Consider the following 19,802-nt stretch of genomic DNA (forward strand, 5'->3'; position numbering starts at 1 on the left):
CGGGCCGGAGAACAGGCCGCGGCGCCGCTCCCCTCGCCGCCCGGCCCGCATCTGTGCTCGGGGCACCGGGCAGCGTCAGCTGCTGGTGGGAAGCTTGTTGCTTTATTTTAATTTTTTTTTAAATTGTGTTTTTATTATAAATGTATAAAATTCATTTTAAAAATGAGCAAACGTGATATGTTCTGCACCGGACGGAGGCTGTGCTGTGTTTGAAAAGAAACGGGATGGGATAAAAAGTGTGTTTCTGTGTGAATAGCCGTGTTTCGGGTTCTTTGAGTCACTAGAGATGAGCTTCAGGAAGGGAGGAAGTGTTACCCCTCCTTAGAGCGTTTCTCTCAGTGTTTGTAGGTCACACCTTAGTCTTGACACTGTCTGCTCCAGAAACACTTTTCTACACATTAAACCAGACATCTCTTATATCTGTTTTATAGGTTGATTTAGGTTAGGTATTAGGAAGAAGTTTTTTCCTGTGAGGGTGGTGAGACACTGGCACAGGTTGCCCAGGGAGGTGGTGGCTGCCCCAACCCTGGCAGTGTTCAAAGCCAGGCTGGATGAGGCCTTGAGCAACTTGGTCTAGTGGGGAGGTGTCCCTGCCCAGGGCAGGGGGGCTGGGACTAGATGTTTTATAAAGTGCCTTCCAACCCCTAAAATTCTATGATTCTATTTTTCCTGTATCTGGAGGTTTTTTAGTAAATGTTGGCGTTATTTCTTACAGCTTGTCTGAACTTCCTGAAGCTCTGCAAAGTCAAGTACTACAACTATTGTCTTATTTACAATGTGCAGGTGAGTACTCTCAATTCTGTATTTTTTCTTGTTGGCTTAAAATCGCAAACATGAAAGCAATATCTTATGTATTCTGCTTTGTCACAGAGGGATTTTATTATACAAACTGGTGACCCCATGGGTACTGGCCGTGGAGGGGAATCCATATTTTGGTAAGTATTTATGTGTCAACACGATACATATGTGTGTATATGTGTACATGTATTTCAACAGAGAATTTGTATAGGGGATAGGGGTTACAGTTAGGTTGTGTTCATCTCTCTTGGGGCAGAATTACTGGTGGGAAGTAAAAAAGTTGATGCATAAGCTTCTTTGGTTGTCATACCTAGATACCCTTTCAATTTCTACACTGCCTTTGGCCATTCACTTTTTTTTTTTGAGAGGACATTATTCTATCCCTGACCTTAGACGCAAAGTTACAACAAACAACTTGTACATACATTTCTGTTTATTTAAAAGCTAGCAAATAACTATAGGTTTGGTAAGAGAAGTATCATAACTAAGTGCTCTGTAGAAGGCAAAATCATTAGCAGTTTGTTACTACTTTTGTTTTTGTTAAAACAGGGTGGGAGGAGAATGTAGAGGCTATACTTCATTTCCTCTGTGTATAAGAAAGTAATCTCTTTGCTCTTAAAATTTACTTGAGTTCAGTCATGTTGAATGTGTATAAGGAAATCACCTTTCTTGTTTAAGATGTTTTCAGTGGTTGTGCAGACAAAAGTTGAAGAAATCATTCAGACAGCTAGGGTGGAAGTTAGCAAAGTACATATGTTCTATATGATTCCTCTCAAGTTGCTATTAAAGAAGAATTAAAATTGCAGAGAGCAAAGCTAAACACAAACTGCTGTGAAACACAATATAAATAGTTCAGGTCAAACAGAGACTGTTGCTGGACCAGGGTTTGGGTTTTTTAAGTTAGTCTCTGAAATACAAGCCCTTGGACACATGGATCCATGGATCACCATTCTGCTGGTCATGGAAGCAGTATGGTTGTGCTAAGCAGATGCAAGTCTGGGAAGGTAAACTTGCCAGGCCTGAGCTGTCTCTGCACACAAGTAGATCAAGTTTATTTTGATATCCTGCTTTGTTGCAAGGATTGATCTTCTGAGGCTTACTGGTATGGGAGGTAGGGAGGTGTAGTGTGATGAGAGTGTCAGATCCTGTCCTGCTACTTAGCATGGAGAGCAGCAGTTCGTCTTTTCTACCTGTTTGCTACTGCCAAAGTCCGCAAAACTGGAGTTTCTGTTCTTACAGGCAAAGTTGAATTTGAGTTTTCTCTCCGTAGAGGCTTACACTTGCTTAGCAAAATGAGTTCAAACACAGCACTGTCCTTAAATTTGGGCAGTTGTGTGTTTTGCCTGTGCCTCTGTTCGTTATGGAGTGAGACAAAGTAAGTGGTATCAGGGTTAGACTTGAAAAATTAAAAAGAACTTAATAATATGCCATGTCCTCTACATCTCAAATTACTGTATGCAGTTTGTATGATGAACTGATTTTACACATAGTTTTACTGGTTTTCTGTTTATCTTGGAAGAAAATTTTGGACATAAGTTACTGCATTTTTACAGTGTGGAATAACTTACTTTTATGGAATCTAGTTAAAATGTGTAGTTACTTCATGCCTCAGAAGAATGTTATATGCTGCATTGAAAAACATAAATACACCCCACCACAGCCTCCAGAAAGTCTCTGAGAGATGTTTTAGAGAAAAATCTATTGTTCCTTGTAGTATAAAGTGAATTATGTAAATGTACAGGTCCCTAAAAATGTGCATGGATGCAGTGTCAATTCTGGGTTTATTTGAAGATGAATGTAACATGGTTTTAAGATATTTACTGTTTTATAGTATTTGATTTACTCGCCTTTAAAAATTCCTTTGTCTTGTAACATATTTGTCCTATATATTTTCAGTCAACTGTATGGTGATCAAGCTAGATTTTTTGAGGCAGAAAAAGTGCCGAGAATCAAGCACAAGAAGAAGGGAACTGTGTCAATGGTGAACAATGGCAGTGATCAGCATGGATCACAGGTCAGCATCCAGTCTTGGAAAGCCTTGGTACTTGTCTAAGTAATGAAGATGAAAATTCCCTCCATTTACAAAAGGGACATTACAATGACAGTGTCATCTCAATAGCATCATCTTGTAATGTGGTCAAAAGATATGTAAAAAACCTGGCCATAGACAAGGATTTTTTTGTGGTGTTCCAGGTGCCAATAAGTATTTGATTACAGACAAGAAAGAAATTAAAATGCTCAGATTCAAATTCTGTCCTAGATTAATTGTACAAATTTTATTTGCAGCCCTCTTTTTTTTTTTTCCTGTGTTTATTCATCTATGTTAATACCTTGATGTGATTTCGCTAGTTTGTAAAATGGGCAGGAAAAAATCCTGTAGTTAAATGGAAGTGAAATGTAAGAAAACTGTGTCTGGAAATAATCTTGAAATTTTCTGGTTATATCTTGGTGTTAGTTTTGAAATCATGCCACAGTAAGGAATTACGTGGTGTTGTCCTACAAATATAGTGTAGCTTAGTGTAACCTCTACCAAATATTAACCAGTTTCTACTGCATTGCTGAGAGATGAAAAGTGAGATGTTGCCAGCCAGATTGTAAAGTGTGGGTGTAATGGTTGCGTCCTGTTACTTGTGCATATCTGCTTCTTCCTCCTTTGTTCTCCAAGTGCTCTCCATCTTTAATTTGTTACCAAGTGCTCAGTTGGTATCAGTTTCCATAGTTTCAATTTTGCCCTGAAGTGAAAGACCTGATTTGTGTTAAAGATACTTTTCAGGGCCAGTTCGATCTAAGTCAGTGCTTCTGTGTTCTCCTCTCAGTGCTACTACATACTGTTTTTTGAGAGAGAAGGGTTTGTGGGAAGGAAGGAAAAAATCTGGGTAGAATGAGGTGAAGGTAGAACTACGGAAGCTTTTGCCAGATTTATGAAATGTGTCTGCTGAATGCACTTTGATGAACGGGGCACGTGTGCTCAGCTCATTGCTGCCTGGAGGGGTAGCCTTGCCCTTCCTGTACCCTTCCTTTCATCAGCTGTGATGCCTGTCTCAACCTTTGCTGGTCTTGCTCAGCAAACCTACCTGGCAAATAGCTGTCTGGTCTTCCTGTGCCCACCTGGTTTGCTGCCTGATTACTGAGCCAAATCAATTCACAGAAGGGTCCAGTGAACCAGAGCTCAGAGAGCCTCTTCCTCAGGCAGTGGCTGGGAGCGGTAGCTTGGCTCATCATGTTGTCAGAGCTGATGAAACAAGACTAATCTCCTCCTCCAGAAGTCAGAAATATTCTTCCCCTCGCCTCCCACTGGATTCAGTGAGAGTTGTCCCTCTCCTAAAGTGGTAAAAAAAAAAAAGCCCTAATTTCTAGTCACTGTACTGATTTTTGTATCTTCTTTTGTAGTTCCTTATTACTACAGGGGAAAACCTGGATTACCTTGATGGTGTACATACAGTATTTGGGGAAGTGACAGAAGGCATGGATGTATTGAAGACAATTAATGAAGCCTTTGTAGATAAGGACTTTATCCCATATCAAGATATCAGGTGTGTTGCTTTTAACTTCACTTACTGAGGAATGTGTTATAATTAAATGAATTAGTCTTTTTTTGGAATCTAGTTGAATATCCTGTTGTCAGGTGTCTGATGTCCTGATGTCTGTATATGGTATCCTAAATACTTTTTAATTCCAGTATTATTTGTAAAATAAGCAAATACTGAATAAACAACTATGTACAAAAATGAGCAGCAATGTTGCCCTTAGAAAAGCATCAAAACTAGAATTTACAAGTGTGCAGTGTATTTGGCTGTTTGGGATGTAACTGAGTTAGTGGGGCTGGTTTCCTGTCACTTGGGTAGAGACAGTTTTATTTGCATGTGGCTGATGCTGATACTGATTTTGTTTTCTATAAGGATAAATCACACAGTAATTTTGGATGACCCGTTTGATGATCCACCTGGCTTGTCTGTTCCTGATCGCTCACCAGAACCTACTAAGGAGCAGCTCGATGTGAGTGTTCATGATAAGCTTCTTGGTTACTTAAGAAATAATTAAATAAATCTACCTCTTCTTAGTGTCCAGCACAGACTTGGCCAAATAAGAATTCTGTCTTTAAGACTTTGTTTCTTCTGTGTCTGAAAAGAACTACACTCTTTGTTGCAGAGGGTGATAAAAGATGCTCTCCTACTATCCCAGTTTGAGTTCTGATATTTCACGTGCGTGTCAGTTATTTGGAGCTGTTGCTGTATTTCATCAAATACAGCTGCTTTATCTTTCAAGAAAAGGATAAAAGCATGACATGAGTGTTTTCCCTGTGACTCTGGTAGAGTTAGGTTTGAAAGCTGTATTTTAGATTTCTGTTTACAGTGTAGATTATCAGAACATTCAGAATATTCACCTTTGGTATTGCTGTTTTTCTATGTACTCTAGTAGAAGACAAAATATAACTTACCATTTATTAATATTGGTTACTACTGTTTTCCTTTTAAATGTGAAATAGTCTGTGTTTCGGTGGGAGTAATCAAGGTCATTCTTTGAGTTATATGTGCCAACGTGCTTACTGCAGTGGGCTGTTTCTTTAGACAGAAGGAATTTTCCAAGAAATAATGGCAATTATTAATAATTTACTCAGTTGGCAGTTATGGAAGGTGTATGTGAGGTTATCTCCTTCTCTGAAAACAGTCGTTTCAAGCAATGAATGCATGGACTAGGGAGAATATTGTTTATTTTTAAGCTTAATAGATGTAATTATAAGATTGGAACTAGGCTTTCATAGTGTGTCTGCACTGTGGTTAATCTCTGAGGTATCTTCAAGTGGTATAAAGAGTTTTATCAGCTCAATGCCAACTGAGTAGAGTTTTGAAAACTTTTACTTAGTTTTCTTTCTCATAGCCTGTCGGAAGATACACCTTTTGGTGTCTGTAAGAAGAGCAGCATTCTAAAGGAATGCTGATGAGGAGAAAAAATTAAACCTCAAATCCTGCTTAGGTGTAGATATGTAAAAATTAAATTCTTCTTACGATATATGCTATGTAATGTTTGAGTCTTACTAGACACCACAGATTTGTAGTGTTCCTTATCTTCGTTTCTGGTAGGAGCTATCTGGATTAGAAATGAATGGACACTTATGATGAGATATTGAGTATGAGGTAGGAGTATAAAAATTTAGAATACCTCACAGAATATGGTTCAGACTGATACCAGCAGTTCACACATAGTTCACAGTGCCTGAAATATGAGGATAGCATCTTACCTCTCTCTTTTTTTCTTCTTTTTTTTTTTTTTTTTTTTTTAAAATCTAAGGAAGTGGAAAGAACAGGGTGAAACCCAGTTCTGCCCAGATACAGCATGTCTTGGGGGCTGAGGAGAGAGATCCTCCAACTAATATCTGGAAAGTGAGGAAGAACTTTTGGCCATGGCTTGGTAATAAATAACTTTTTCCTTCATTTTTCAGAGTGGGAGAATAGGAGCAGATGAAGAAATTGATGACATGAAAGGAAGGTCTATAGAAGAAATAGAAGAAGTTCAGGCAGAAAAAGAAGCGAAAACTCGTGCCATTCTTCTGGAAATGGTGAACACCTTTCTCTATTTACCTTTTAGATGTTATTCCAGTGTGTGTGCATGTTATTAAGTCTAGGAGAATGTGTACTACTTATCTTGAAAACACTTATCTGGTGGTGATGTCATGTTTCAGAATCTGTGCTATTAAATGTCTGTGGTGCAAAGAAAAGGACTGAGTGTGAGTGCTGGATGTGGCTTGCTGATAAAACCAGTCATACTTCATTTTCCAAGCCAGGATTAAAAGTGGGCCAGTAGTGGCTTTATAAAAACTTGCTAGAAATGCATCCATTTACAAAATGTGACATACATAATATGCTGCTGAGTATCTGCAGTCCTGGAAAAGGTTTAGCATGTGTGGGAGAGAGCTGAGCTAATTTGTGATAATCTCTCTCCAGTACATACAGTGGCATTGAGGTTGTATTATCCATGTATGGAATGGCAGTTTTCATTCTGTGGAATTAGTTAAATTTAGCATTGATTAACTTTATGTTTTTCCTCCTCAAATGCGGTGTTTGGTAACTGCTGCAGTTGTAAACTCCATAGTAACAAAAATGGTGAATAGGCTCTGAAGTATTTTTTATTTTTAAAGAAAAAAGGCAAATTTTAAAAAGCACACACATCAGATGATTTGTGGGAAAAAAATGCACTTCAGCCTTTTAGAACTGTGTGTTTGTTGTGTTAGGAACAGGGAAAGCAAAGTAGAAAGTGTTTGTGAACTTTCATGAGGTCTCAGTGGTGGAATTGCAAATAGATAACTTTTAGGTGCTATGGACATATACACTTTTTGTGACACCGAGTAGGCAGAATATTTTGTCAATTTTTGATTGCATGATAGGAATTTGAGATCATGCAAAAGATGTGCTGCCTGCAGAGAGCTTTAGGCAGAAGTGATGAATGTCTTTTTCTGTATACCGCAGGTGGGAGACTTACCAGATGCAGAGATCAAGCCGCCAGAAAATGTGCTGTTTGTTTGTAAACTGAATCCTGTGACCACAGGTGAAGACCTGGAGATAATATTTTCACGGTTTGGTCCCATTAAAAGGTAATTATGGCAAAACAAAAGAGAAAGCCCTCTTTGTTGAAACAGTTTGATTCCTCCTAGTCTCTTTAGGTTTGGCTCTTAAGGAGTAGTCTGGTGTCTTGGCAATTTATGCTGTGCCTGCATGTGTTTGGATAGAGACCACAACAAAGGGGATACAAAGTCAGACGTAGCTAGATGAGTGTCCTGTCCCAGCAGTGGGTTTAAGTGTAAGCTTAGGGAAGTGTAGGAACAAGGAAAACATATGGTTCTCTTCCCAGCCCCTGTCCTCTCCCTCTGTCCAGTAGTTTTTATCTCAGGTGCTACATGAGCTAGATACAGTCTCTGGGTTTTTCTTTTCCATGGGAATATCTGTGGTCTGGGGTGAAGTAGCAAACATTTCTGGCATCCAATATACTCCTTGTTAGGTGTTCCTCATATCTGGTTCCGTTTTCAGTTTTGAACTTGACTCCTAATAGTGTCAGTTGATTCCTCCTTGTACTGCTGTCAAAGGACATGATGGGCACATGGGGGAGGTCTCACATTATAAGTCTCACCTTAATGCCTCATTTCCTGCCTGTGTTGCCTGTTTGTCCTCCTTCAGCATCCTGCAGTCAGAATTCTCATGTCAAGTACAAGAGTTGGGTAATACTGATGCAATACTATATTGTTCCTGTTTTGCATCTACTAATTCAATACTTCTGGGTTTCTTGTTTTTTGCCCAGGGTGGCTGCTAAAGAGGTGCTTGTTGAGAGGAGAAAGTTTGCCACATGATGTCTGTTTAAACTTTGCTTAAAATAACTGAGAAAACAAAATGCAAAGTTTCTTGTCTTCCATTAGCGAAATGCAAAAAATTGGTAACAAACAGTAATGTTGGAAAATGTTTCATTAATTAGGAATTAATCTCTAGTTGTACACTTCTTGGTATCCATTTGTGAGTTATGTGTAATTACACAATGTCACATGCAGTTTTTCTGTGCAGACACTCCCACATCAGTAAGAGGGTCTCAGAATCAAGTGTTATAATATCTTCAAGGTATTTTGATGTTTTTGGGTTTTATTTCAACCTGACACTCTCCCTTTTAAGCATTGTTTTCCTATCTTATATTTTGTGCTCCAACAGCATTGTCATTTTATTTTCCTATCATTTTTTCAGCTGTGAAGTGATTCGAGACTGGAAGACTGGGGAATCTCTTTGTTACGCTTTCATTGAGTTTGAAAAGGTATGGGGTTTTAGGTATGCTCTATGTAGATTCTGCTTATAAAAGTTAGGTTTTGGTATACTTGCATTGAAGAAAGACACTTGACATCTTCAAGTGTGGAGTAGCTGGTGTTTTTTCTTTCTGACTTAGTTACAGAAATTGTAGCTCCTAAATGAAGCAAACATGTTAGTCTTTCTCTGTTCAAGAAAGCAGTAGGAGTGTGTTCTTAGGTTGTCTGGAAACCAGTGGGGGTGATTAGGCCCTTTTTTTACCAAGAGCATGTTAAGACTTCGAGAAATTGAAGAAGGGAATGCATCAAGAGAGGAGGGTGTCTGAAATAAGGGAGCTCAGTGTGTTCAGTAGTGTCCTACATTGAGCTTGTAAATGATGCCTGCTTTATCAACATGCTGCTCCTACTGTGAGAGATTGATAGGGGTAGTTCTCTTGGTGGTGCATAGCTTTGTGTCTGCTAATCTCTCTAATCTGTGAGGAAAGCACTGGAAAAGGGTTCTCGCTTTAGCCTGCGTAGGTACTTAAAATGGAGCTTTTATTGGTTATCCTATTTCCCTTGTTTTTCTGAACTTACTATGTGTGCCAAACACGTAGCTTGATTGGCAAATTTTTAAACTAGTGAAATGAACTGAAAAATATTTGAAATGCTGACATTTAGACAAAGCATAACTATTCCTTTTGAAATGGCACAGTGCAACAACTGGTGTGCTCTAGGCAATTTTAGAAAGAAACGTGCCATTGAGCAATAGAATTTGTGTTTGAGCTCTTCAGTGAATATTCCTAGGAAATGATCATGACTCAAGATTTTCTGGTAATGTTGATGTCAGGAGGAAGACTGTGAGAAGGCTTACTTCAAAATGGACAACGTGCTGATCGATGATAGGAGGATACATGTGGATTTTAGCCAGTCAGTTGCAAAGATTAAATGGAAGGGAAAAGGTAGGTACACTTGCAGTTCTTTGATCCTCATAACTTATAAAGCCATGACTTCTAAACTAAGCATTATATAAAGAATTATGAGTTTAAATCATCTCCAGGGATATAAATTTTCCTGATATTGTAAGAAATACAGCATCACAGTTGTTACCTCTTCACTTGATTTGTAAGAAAGAGTGGCAGGGTATACTGGTGTTATATTAAGCTTGCATTGCCATAGATTGCCTTTTTATCCAGTGTATTTTTACCACTAAATCACTTTTTCCTCTCAAGCTTTGGATGTGATATTTTTTGATATTACTTACTAGCAAAAATAATATGGCAGTACATTGTTACTTTCCTTTCTTTATTCACTGTATGACAGTTGAGTGTGTATAAAAAAAAGTCAATATTCAGGCCAGGGATTTGTGTTCTTCACTTCCTGTAGGTCAAACATACTACACAGCAGGCTATATGTGATAAAAACCCTATTTCAGATGTTTGGGGATGTTTGGGGAGGAAAAGGATGGTAGATGCAGTAGTTATTTGGTTGCTGGGGTCATGAGGAAAACACTGGACTTGGAGATGTGACTGTGCATTGCAGTGGTGACATCCTTGTGTGTCATCTCCTAAAAATGCAGTCAGCCCTTAATTGTGAGCATACAATTTCTCCAGGTAGGGTTCTGGTCCTAAATACTGAGGTACTAGGAACTTGTCCTGCGCAGACCTGAGATGACTGTAGTGTATACCCTGTGCTGCAGTGCTTGCTGTACTGACTCATTGCGTGGTACTGACTCATTGCGTGGAAAACTTTTCCTTGCCTGGGTAACGTAGGTGTAAATTGTCCAGCTAACTATATTGTCACCTTGTGCCTATCTGGTACCCCAGAAATGACCTGGGGCAGGTGCAGTCCTTGGGCCTTCGGTAGCTGTCTCTGAGCTGGGCGGCGGGAGCTGCACTTCTCGGTAGGGCCGCGAGATGGCAGCACGTGGCGGTGTTACTCGGCGAGCTGTGCGTCCAGGGAATTGTTTTACATCTGAATTCTTAAGCTCTACCTGTCTCAGAGGTTTCCCTTTGTGCAGCCCAGAGCAAAAAGTCATTTAATGATAGTCTGTAGGCTTTTGTGGTAACAGAATTTCAAGTAGTGTGACATAGGACCTTTAATCAAAATGGGACTAAGCCAGTTGCTGAATCCTGCTTTGTGATCCTCTTCGTGTGTTGTCTCCGGTGGACACAAATGAGGATAAAGCCATATGTAGTTTAATGGAATCTGCACACAAGAGAAGGACAGAACATCACAACTTGTCCTATTCTCTTCTACTGTTACCCAAATGTCAGTGTTGTTTCTGGTACTGTGTTCTGCTATGCATCTCTGTGTGGTTATGAAGAGCCCTTAAATCATAATCAGAATTTAATGATGTTTGTGGGTCTTGGTTGTGTTTTTGGTTGGAGTGTATTAAATATATTTTTCTGTGGACAGGTGGGAGGTATACCAAGGATGATTTCAAAGACTATGAGAAGGAACATGACAAGCCTTCAAAACTTGCTCTGAAAGAGAAGGTGAAACCAAAGCAAGAGTATCCTTTTCTGGTCAAAGGTGTTTTTTTTTTTTTTTGCAGTGAAGTGCAGTTTATGAAAACAACCTGGAAAAGACTTCTGATTTTTAAAGCTTGCCAAATGGGTGTTTTGCTGCTGCTTCATATAACCATTTGGTGTTTCAGATGGAATTAAGCATTTTGCTTAAGTTTTCATTTGATGACTTTGATGAGTTTAGTCAAATTGGAGTATGCTGTTTCACTTCCATGTTGTGTGCAGGTAAAAAATATTCCAAGTCTGCAGCCCTGGAATGGCATATGGCTTAACAGAGTTCTAAGTTGTTTCAAAGGGGACCTGCTGCATTCAAAATGAGACCATAGGAGTAAGCAAATCATTCTCTGAGCTATACTTTGCTTGTGGCAAGCATGAGAGGAAAGAAGACCATAGCTTGTTCAGATATCCACAGGTCTGGGACCTGGCTGTACAGTTTGGCAGGACAGAGTTTAGTAATTTTAGCACAGCTGGTTGCTTTTTTTCAATGTATGCAATCCTGTTCTGACTGAAGTATGTAGTAAGTCTTGGTAAACTCTTGTCTGATAAAGAGGAATTTTTCTTCTTCATGAGCTGTTGTGTTTTGCTGTTTATTGATACTAAGTAACAGATCTGTCCTTAACCAAGAACATCAGTGCCAAGTATGACCTTGTGCTGGATGAAGATGTAGAAGAATCTCAAACAAGTCAGTCGCACGTGGCTAAAAAACAAAAGAAGAAAAAGCACCATCACTCTGACGATGAAGAAGATGACAAGAGGACCAAAAAATCTAAGGTACTTACCTCTTCATGCATTAACTTTATACCTATTCATTGTTTTCCTCATAAGAGAAGCCAGGGGGCAAAAAAAGTCTTGATATTGAATGAGGACATAGTTGTGCAAAGTCCCATAAAATACAGCAGTTGTAAACCTACAGAAGGCTGATGTTAGTATTTGATTATGAAAAAGGCTTTCCGAATCCTGCTGGACTTTTGAAACTTGGCATGTCTGGATGGCTTTTTGCCAAAACATTCTGAAGAGGAAATGTGCCTTCTCATAAAGTAGGAAGTCTTCAGCACTTTGTACCTGGTGTTCACATATTCCCAGTCATAAACCAATAGTTAATCATCTTTCATGACTGTAGACTATTTCTCATCTTCTTGCTAGACCATCATATGTTGGGTTTTCCCCATATATAATCAGAAACACAGTCTCTTTGCATTATCTTTTTTTCTGTTTCTCCTTAACTGTTTTGGAAGTGTTTGTGCAAAATCTGTGTGTGGGTTTGCTTGCATCTGTAGTGTGCAAGCATACAGTGCTGTAAGGCTGGGGCTGTGCAGGACATCATCGGGGACAGTAGTTCTGTCATTCATTAGTTGAACTACAGCCTGTCAGGTCAGCATTCCCACATTTCTGTGAACTTGGGATAGTCAAGACATTGGTGTTTTGTGGAAACAAAATCTGTAATGATGAAGTGGAGGGTTAGCCACCACTGAAGTGTGAGCATTACTGGAGAATTGAGCGAAGCTTTAAAAAAAAAAACAACCTCCAAACCTCAGCATTTCAGCAGTGCAAGCTTTATGGGTGAGAACAAAGCCGTCTTCTAGCAGCTGTGCAGAAAGTGATAAGGTTTCAGTCACAGTAAATAAACCCATTGTCCTGTCATGAGTTTTGAGTGCTGCTAGAAGTTCTGTGTACGCAGAGCATACATGATCCGTTGTTCTATTACATCACTTCTTGCTCTGATGCTTAAAAATAACATTTCTCATGAACATTAGCAATTACAATTTTTTCAGTGCCGCCAGTGAGCCCTATTGCTTGTGCATGGGACAGGTCTTTTTGTCAATGTATACTGATTCAGTCAGGGTCCTTTGGGTGGAGGGGAGGGACCTGTTCAGATAAGTAAAGTCTTGGGTGGAGCACAGACATACACAGGTCCAGACTAATGTTCATTTAGATTTCCTTCTGTCTTTTTGGCTGGTTGACACTGTCACTTTAACATTCTTGAATCAGGTATTTCTGGCAGAAATCTTTGTTCTTGATAGTCCAGAAATTACACCTGTAGATCTGGCTGATCATGTGTTATCAGCAGAGGACATTGTAAGATCGTTTATACGTCTCCATCACCTGCAGGTGGCATGACAAGTACCAGAAGCAGTAGGCTGTTAACCTCTGTCATAATTGTTCCAAGGGGACCTGAGACTTCATAGAACAGCAGATTTCCTAGCACAAAAGCATGAATGAGGACAGAGGGATTCGTGGTGCTATTTTCTGGTCTGGAAAAGATGCTTTCTGCTGCTTGACTATGTGATCTCTTCTGTGTCCCTGTACGTGATTTAGTCACAGAACCACAGAACATTCAGGGTTGAAAGGGACCCACAAGGATCATCAAGTCCAACTCTTGCCCTTGCATAGGACATTCCCAAGATTGACACCATGTGCCTGAGAGCATTGCCCAAATGCTTTTTGAACTCTTGTCAGTCTTAGTGCTATAACCACTCCTCCTGATGTGGTTTGTTCCCGTAGTCTGCTGCTGCTGTATTCTGGTATCTTCTATCCCACAGCTTTCTGCTCTCTTACCTTACCTCATTTGCTGTAAATAGCTTAGCTTACTTTAGTGCCCAAATCACAGGTGGAGGCTTACTTCTATCTAATGGCAAGCATCATAGTTCCCTCTTGGAGCTGTGAAAATGAATTTCTGGAAAGAATTTATCTCTCTGGATTTGAATATTGTTGTTAGTGTGTACATCCTGAGCAGTCTGTACTCACTCTAATATAGAAAATCAGTAAGTGTCTTGGTCATGGCCCTTCCAGTGACATGTGCAGGCAGCTTAGCTGAAAAATCCTGTTTAGCATCTACAAAATATTTTCAATTTTTTAATATTTATAATTTAGGCATAATCTGTGGAACACATACAAGGCATAATCTGTGGAACACATACAAGGGCAGGGGAAGGAATCATGTTCTTGAGGTGGAGTATGTTCAGTGTGAATAGTGAGGCCGGCACAAAGCATAACAGGATGGAAACATTTTATGAATGGTGGCATTTCTAGCATAGGCAAGCCAAACATTCTCCCTTAGTCCTGTTTTACACATCATAGACTATATTTGAAGTTAGAACTTTAAAACAAAGTAGCAGCAGACCTTCCACAGTTAATTGGCCAAAGACTACAATAGCTATGCTTCATACAGAAACTTCCATCCTTCTGTGGCAGAGATTTTAATTGAGAGAGGTCAAAGCTTATAATAGGAAGTTCTGCAACTGGAACTACAGTTTGTGCTATGAACTCCAGCTATGACTTGAAGGGGGTTTTATTTTCTGAATAGTTTCCATGATGTTGAGTTGTTTTTCTGTTCTCTTGCTGGTGCTTTTTTTTTCTTTAGTATATTTTGACTCATCCTTTTCTTAGTCTGACACGCGTTTCCTGAATCTTCAGCCTGTGTGTTGATGTTTTAAGAATATGTTTTTGAATCTTGTGCTGTTTGACTTGATTCCAGTGGGTAGAAGAGGTAGGGTGCTGTGCTTGCTTTCCATAGGTAACAGGATGTGGGTCTGGGGCAGGAGGCTGGACTGCCATGTGGGTTTGTGAATAGGATTTGATAGAGGTTTTTTGAATAGAGGTCATGCTTGAGATGTGTATTATGACTTTGTTCCTCTTCCAGTTTTCTCTGTGTATTTTCTCTTGGATTTTATTTGTTAAGATAACTGGATCTTTGGAGGAGTGTAGCCTATCCAACAGATTTTTGTGAGACATTGGAGCTTCCTGACTTTCAGATTTCTGGAGTACATGGTTTTGGCAGAGATACTGATCCTTTTGGTTTTAATTTTCTGCTTTTACTGCTTTTTGGACACTGTCCATTTATATTCAGGGTCAAGTTTGATCAAAATCTGCCCCCTGAAAAGGATTTCTCTATTTGTTTGCTCCTTTTAGCCTTTCTCTAGTATGCTTATAACTAGCATGCTTAATGTATGGAGAGGTAGCATTTGTATTCTACTTCTGTGGCCATGGTATTTCTAGCTGATTTACATGAAGTGCTGTTTAGCAAGTTACTACTTTTGGCAAAGTCAGCCATGATCTTCCAGAGAAATGTCTTTTCCTCTTTTTATATTTCCTTCCTCATGTGTGCTGCACAAAGAATTGAGGTGATCATCACTTATTCATTGGCTGATGAGGGGCTGTGATTCTGAACTGAAGCACTAAGAGAGGGCCTGTTTATAAGCAGGAATCTTCTTCTTCCTCTTCAAAAACAGCATGTTTTTGACTTAGGGCATAAAAAGTTTGATTTCAAAATACCATTATTTGTAGAAATTTAGTGTGTTTAAAAATCTAACCATTTTCTATGTCAAAGACTTTGAAATGTAAAATTTAAAGGGAAATGTAGCTTACGTTGGTGGGGAACTAAGATGCATTTCATTCTATTCAAATTACTCCATTTTTTCTTTACATTAGGTACTTTTACATTAGCTACTGTGGTGACCTTTTTGTGTGACTTTCAGACTTGCCCTGTGTACCTGTACCTTAAATGCATGACTAAAACCTATGCTCCTTGTACTAACAAATTTCACTTACTTAAAAGAACAGTGAAAAAACTCCAAACAGAGCTTTTATGCAGAAAACCAATGATCAGGATGGTTCCCAGAGCCAATACCATCTTTAGAATTAGATAGAAAATGCTGGAATACTGGGGTTACAATAAGCAACACAACCCCCCTGGATAAACACATCAGTAATCATAGATTTGATGTATAACAAAAAATTCTGCTACTGCTGGCCGAGTGCTTATTCCACATCTTTGCTGTCAAACTTTGTTTCAGTAGCCAGACAAATAGCCCACGTTGAATGCCACAGAAAAGGGCAGCTTACTGAACATTGAGTTAGCAAAGCACAGTGATCTTCACAGAAGCATTTAAGGTATAGGTATACAGGGCAAGTCTGAAAGTGACACAAAAAGGTCACCACAATAGCTAATATGATCACAATGGCAAGAAAAAAAATGTAATAATTTGGATTAATAGAATGAAATGTACCTTAATTATCCATCAACATAAGCTACGTTTCCCTTTAATTAGATTTTGCATTTTAAAATCTGGAAATATGCAATTTAATGAAGACATTTTTCGTAGTTCATATTGATCGTGTTTAACAGTGTTACTAGAATCCCCTAAAATGGTGTCTGTCTACTAGAGCATATAGTGATACTAAACTTTCATGTGACTATTACCTCAAAACAAGTGTCTACCACTTTTTTATGGCAAGGGGTGTATCTTTCTGCAGGATTCTGAAGTTCCCTCTTGTATTTTGTTTCCCTTTATGTCTCAATTGAATAACAAGAACAAACTAGTTTATAGCAGTGCTTGAAAAATGTTAGTTCACATGTCAAAACTCAGAGTTATGTGTGTATAAAATCTTCAGAGTTCCTTGAAATGGAATGGCTACTTTATAAGTGATCTGAATCTTTACTATTAAACCTGCTGTGATGCCTTGGCCTGTACAGGTGTTGGTGTCTGCACACAGTCATTCGCGTGCGTGCTGTGCCATTACCTTGTGGGAGTGACATTTCACAGTCTGAGTGATTAGAACACCTTTCCTTCATTCACTAACACACTGCAGTGTTTTCACACTGTCTGCCTAGTGCAGCGTATAGAGCAGGTGCTCTATTGGCAGCAGTTCCTCCTTTGTTACCTAAGTCTCTTTTCTCTCCAGAGCTGTCCATTCACTGAGCCACTAGCTCAGCATTCCAAGTGACAACATGCAGAAAGCTAGAGGAGGTCAAATTTTCCTCATTTTTGGCTACCTGAACATGCAGGGGTTTTAGCAAGTTTTTTAAGTGTTCGTATACTGAAACACCAATACCACTTATACTAAATTCGGTTGGTCTCTTCTTTGTAGGTCATTTTAAATTAGCTAGACTTGTACTCCTCAGAGTTTACTATGTCTGTCTGTGAGTGTATCCTCTTGTGGTTTTTGTATGGGTCATACCCATCAGCCTCATGTACCATGTGTTACTGTTTGATTGTACATTTGAAAGGATCATATTCTCCATGCTGCCTTTTCTTGGGGACTTTAACTTCAAGGCAGTGTAGTTTAGGTGTGTGTGTAGTTGGTCTCTCTAATGGTGTTGTTCATTTTGCTGAAGCCTAGAATTTAGGCCATTGAGAATTATTACAGGCATGACTTAAAAATGTTCTGCATCTTCATAGCACTGGAATGCCTGTGGGGCTTGAACCAAGACTTATTATGGAAATACTTGCATTGTTTATATAAGCAGTCAAAATCCAAATCTAGCTTGGAAGCTTGTGTGCTGCTTAAGAAGAGTTTGATAATATCCAGCTGAGTGGAATCCCTGATATAACCAGTTTTTTGCTAAAGCTCCTCAGGAAATACAAGGAGAAGCATGTCTGACAGCCATGCTCTTTTCCATAAACACTGACAAATGCTGTAAACATATCTACGTCATATGGTTATGAAGTAGATGGAGAGGTTTTTCAAATCATCATGGATATGAATCTGTTGGTGCCTTCAACATAAGAAGGACATGGAACTGTTGGAGCAAGTCCAGAGGAGGCCACAAAGTTGATAAGAGCACTGGAGCATCTCCCCTGTGCAGGCAGGCTGAGGAAGTTGGGGCTGTTCAGCCTGGAGAAGAGAAGGTTGTGTGGAGGCCTCATAGCAACCTTCCAGTATCTGAAGGGACTACAGGGAAGCGAGATCTGAAGGGAGCGGAGCTGGAGAGTGACTCTTCGTCAGGAACTGCAGTAATAGGACAAGAGTAACAGATTCAAATTGAAGGAAGGGAAATTTAGGCTAAATATGAGGAAAATGTTTTTTACTGTAAGGGTGGAGAGTGACTCTTCGTCAGGAACTGCAGTAATAGGACAAGAGTAACAGATTCAAATTGAAGGAAGGGAAATTTAGGCTAAATATGAGGAAAATGTTTTTTACTGTAAGGGTGATGAGACACTGGAACAGGCTGTCCAGGGAGGTAGTAGATGCCCCAACCCTGGCAGTGTTCAAAGCCAGGTTGGATGAGGCCTTGAGTAACGTGGTCTAGTGGGGAGGTGTCCCTGCCCATGGCTGGGGTTGGGACTAGCTGATCAATAAGGTCCATTCCAACCCCTAAAATTCTATGATTCTATGATACGATTCTGTTTCAAGTGGTACCAGCCTTAACTAAGGAACCAACCATGCTTGACTCTTCTCTAGTTCTCTTCATGCCTTTGTATATTTTCCCTTTTGTCTGTAACTGCATGTCTGTCCAATTCCTTAAACAGGATTCTGATCGAAAGCATGAAGGAGAACGCTGCAGAGAGAGGACGAAGAGTGAGAAGAAAGACAGGCATCGGAGTCGCAGCCGTTCTCAGGAGAGAGATTACACTTACAGCAAACAAAAAGACAAATACAGAGATGACTATCGAACAAGAGACTGGGACAAAAAAGCAGACAGAAGCAGAAGTCCTAAGAAATCAAAAGACAAAGAGAGGTCCAAGTACAGATGAAGGATAAGGAAAAGAAAGAGTGCAACTAGAATATGTTTTCTTCTAGCATTTCCAACATTCTGTCAAATGGATGTGCAGTTACTGGATAAAAGCAGTTGCCTTCTGTTGGCAGCTTGACTATAATTCTATGAATGCCCAGTGTATAACTGTCAGAGTAAGCCCTGATTCCAAAAAGGTGGTTTAAATAAAATATTTCACATTAGTGAATTGGTTTGAGTCTCTGATAAAGAATGTTTTCTAAAGGTTTTTGGAAACATAAACATGCACTAACAAGTGAATTGCCCTTCTCCACTGCGAAGAGATTTGCATGATATACCTTCTGTCTTCAAGGAGGTTGTATTTACCTTGCAGCACTTTCAGGTACCCTGGTGACGAGTGTGATAGAAGACCCAGGGAGGCAGAAATGTACTGTGCATGCTCCTTCCAAAAAGTGGACAGATACCATTGGTATATGAATAGTTAAAAGACTATTTCCTTCATTTAAAAATAAGTGCTTCTGCTTGGCTTAGTCCCATCAGCTCCATGTGCTGCCACCACTGTGCATCAGTGGTTAAAGGCACGGAAGTGCTGCTGTGCTGCATGCAAGGGCCCTGGAAGTGCTGCACCACACCGAATCAATTGCACTTGCTCACTGTGCCCAGAGGTCACTTGGCTGTGTGACATTGCTGGAGGCTGCTTCAAAAGTGAGTCATTTAGTACTTACAGTAGTCACTGTTAAAGGTCTTGGTCATAGTGCTCTGATGTCAGGCAGGTATGTTGGGTGAGTAAGGAAAAAGGCAGCAGGACTAGCAGAAAAGTGGAATTTGTAACTTGCAAACCCGGCTGTGATTAATTTCCAGGTTTTGTTGCAGTTAGGTCAGTTCTTAACTTACCTACAGAGGAATGCATGTGATGTTGTCAGAGCTTGGATCTTGGTGAATATCCATAGGCTCTGAAATGCCTGGCTTGCTCCTCACCATTCAGACAGGGTTAGTCAGTATGCATAAGTTTTAGGAACATTTATGTCCTCTATCTTTCTAGAGAAGGGACAAGTCTTGCATTCTTAGGCAGGGAGGGGAGACATGGGGGGTAATATTTGTTTTCCCCTTCAAGGAATGTGTGATGACTTACAGGTAGTCTGCTGTCATGAGTAAATTAAACTTTTTCCCTTTGTGATTGTGTTTTTTTCTGTACTAGTTGCTGTAGTGTGTGATTGTAATATGCAATGAGATTTTACAGCTTGACACCCCTCGTTGGTATGTGATC

The 19,802-nt window shown here is 39.7% G+C and overlaps 1 protein-coding gene across 1 annotated transcript; it reads left to right on the forward strand.

The window, feature by feature from the left end:
* Positions 1 to 720: 720 nt before the first annotated feature.
* PPIL4 (peptidylprolyl isomerase (cyclophilin)-like 4) lies at positions 721 to 18,762 on the forward strand. The gene is made up of 12 exons (XM_009071921.1): positions 721 to 783; positions 871 to 935; positions 2,695 to 2,812; positions 4,189 to 4,331; positions 4,698 to 4,794; positions 6,239 to 6,355; positions 7,263 to 7,387; positions 8,520 to 8,586; positions 9,405 to 9,516; positions 10,973 to 11,069; positions 11,715 to 11,853; positions 18,333 to 18,762. The coding sequence occupies exons 2-12, from the start codon at positions 901 to 903 to the stop codon at positions 18,555 to 18,557; spliced, it is 1,275 nt and encodes a 424-aa protein (XP_009070169.1). The 5' UTR covers positions 721 to 783; positions 871 to 900; the 3' UTR covers positions 18,558 to 18,762.
* The last annotated feature ends 1,040 nt before the right edge of the window (positions 18,763 to 19,802 follow it).

Source organism: Acanthisitta chloris, unplaced genomic scaffold (genome assembly GCF_000695815.1).
Source record: "Acanthisitta chloris isolate BGI_N310 unplaced genomic scaffold, ASM69581v1 scaffold29083, whole genome shotgun sequence".
NCBI classification, from domain to species: domain Eukaryota; kingdom Metazoa; phylum Chordata; class Aves; order Passeriformes; family Acanthisittidae; genus Acanthisitta; species Acanthisitta chloris.

Excerpts from the sequence above, each read along its gene's own strand:
- PPIL4 (XM_009071921.1), top strand. The coding sequence starts at position 901 with ATGGGTACTGGCCGTGGAGGGGAATCCATATTTTG. Across the intron at positions 8,587-9,404 it reads CTTTCATTGAGTTTGAAAAG|GAGGAAGACTGTGAGAAGGC; the intron begins GTATGGGGTTTT and ends TGTTGATGTCAG. Across the intron at positions 11,854-18,332 it reads AGAGGACCAAAAAATCTAAG|GATTCTGATCGAAAGCATGA; the intron begins GTACTTACCTCT and ends TTCCTTAAACAG.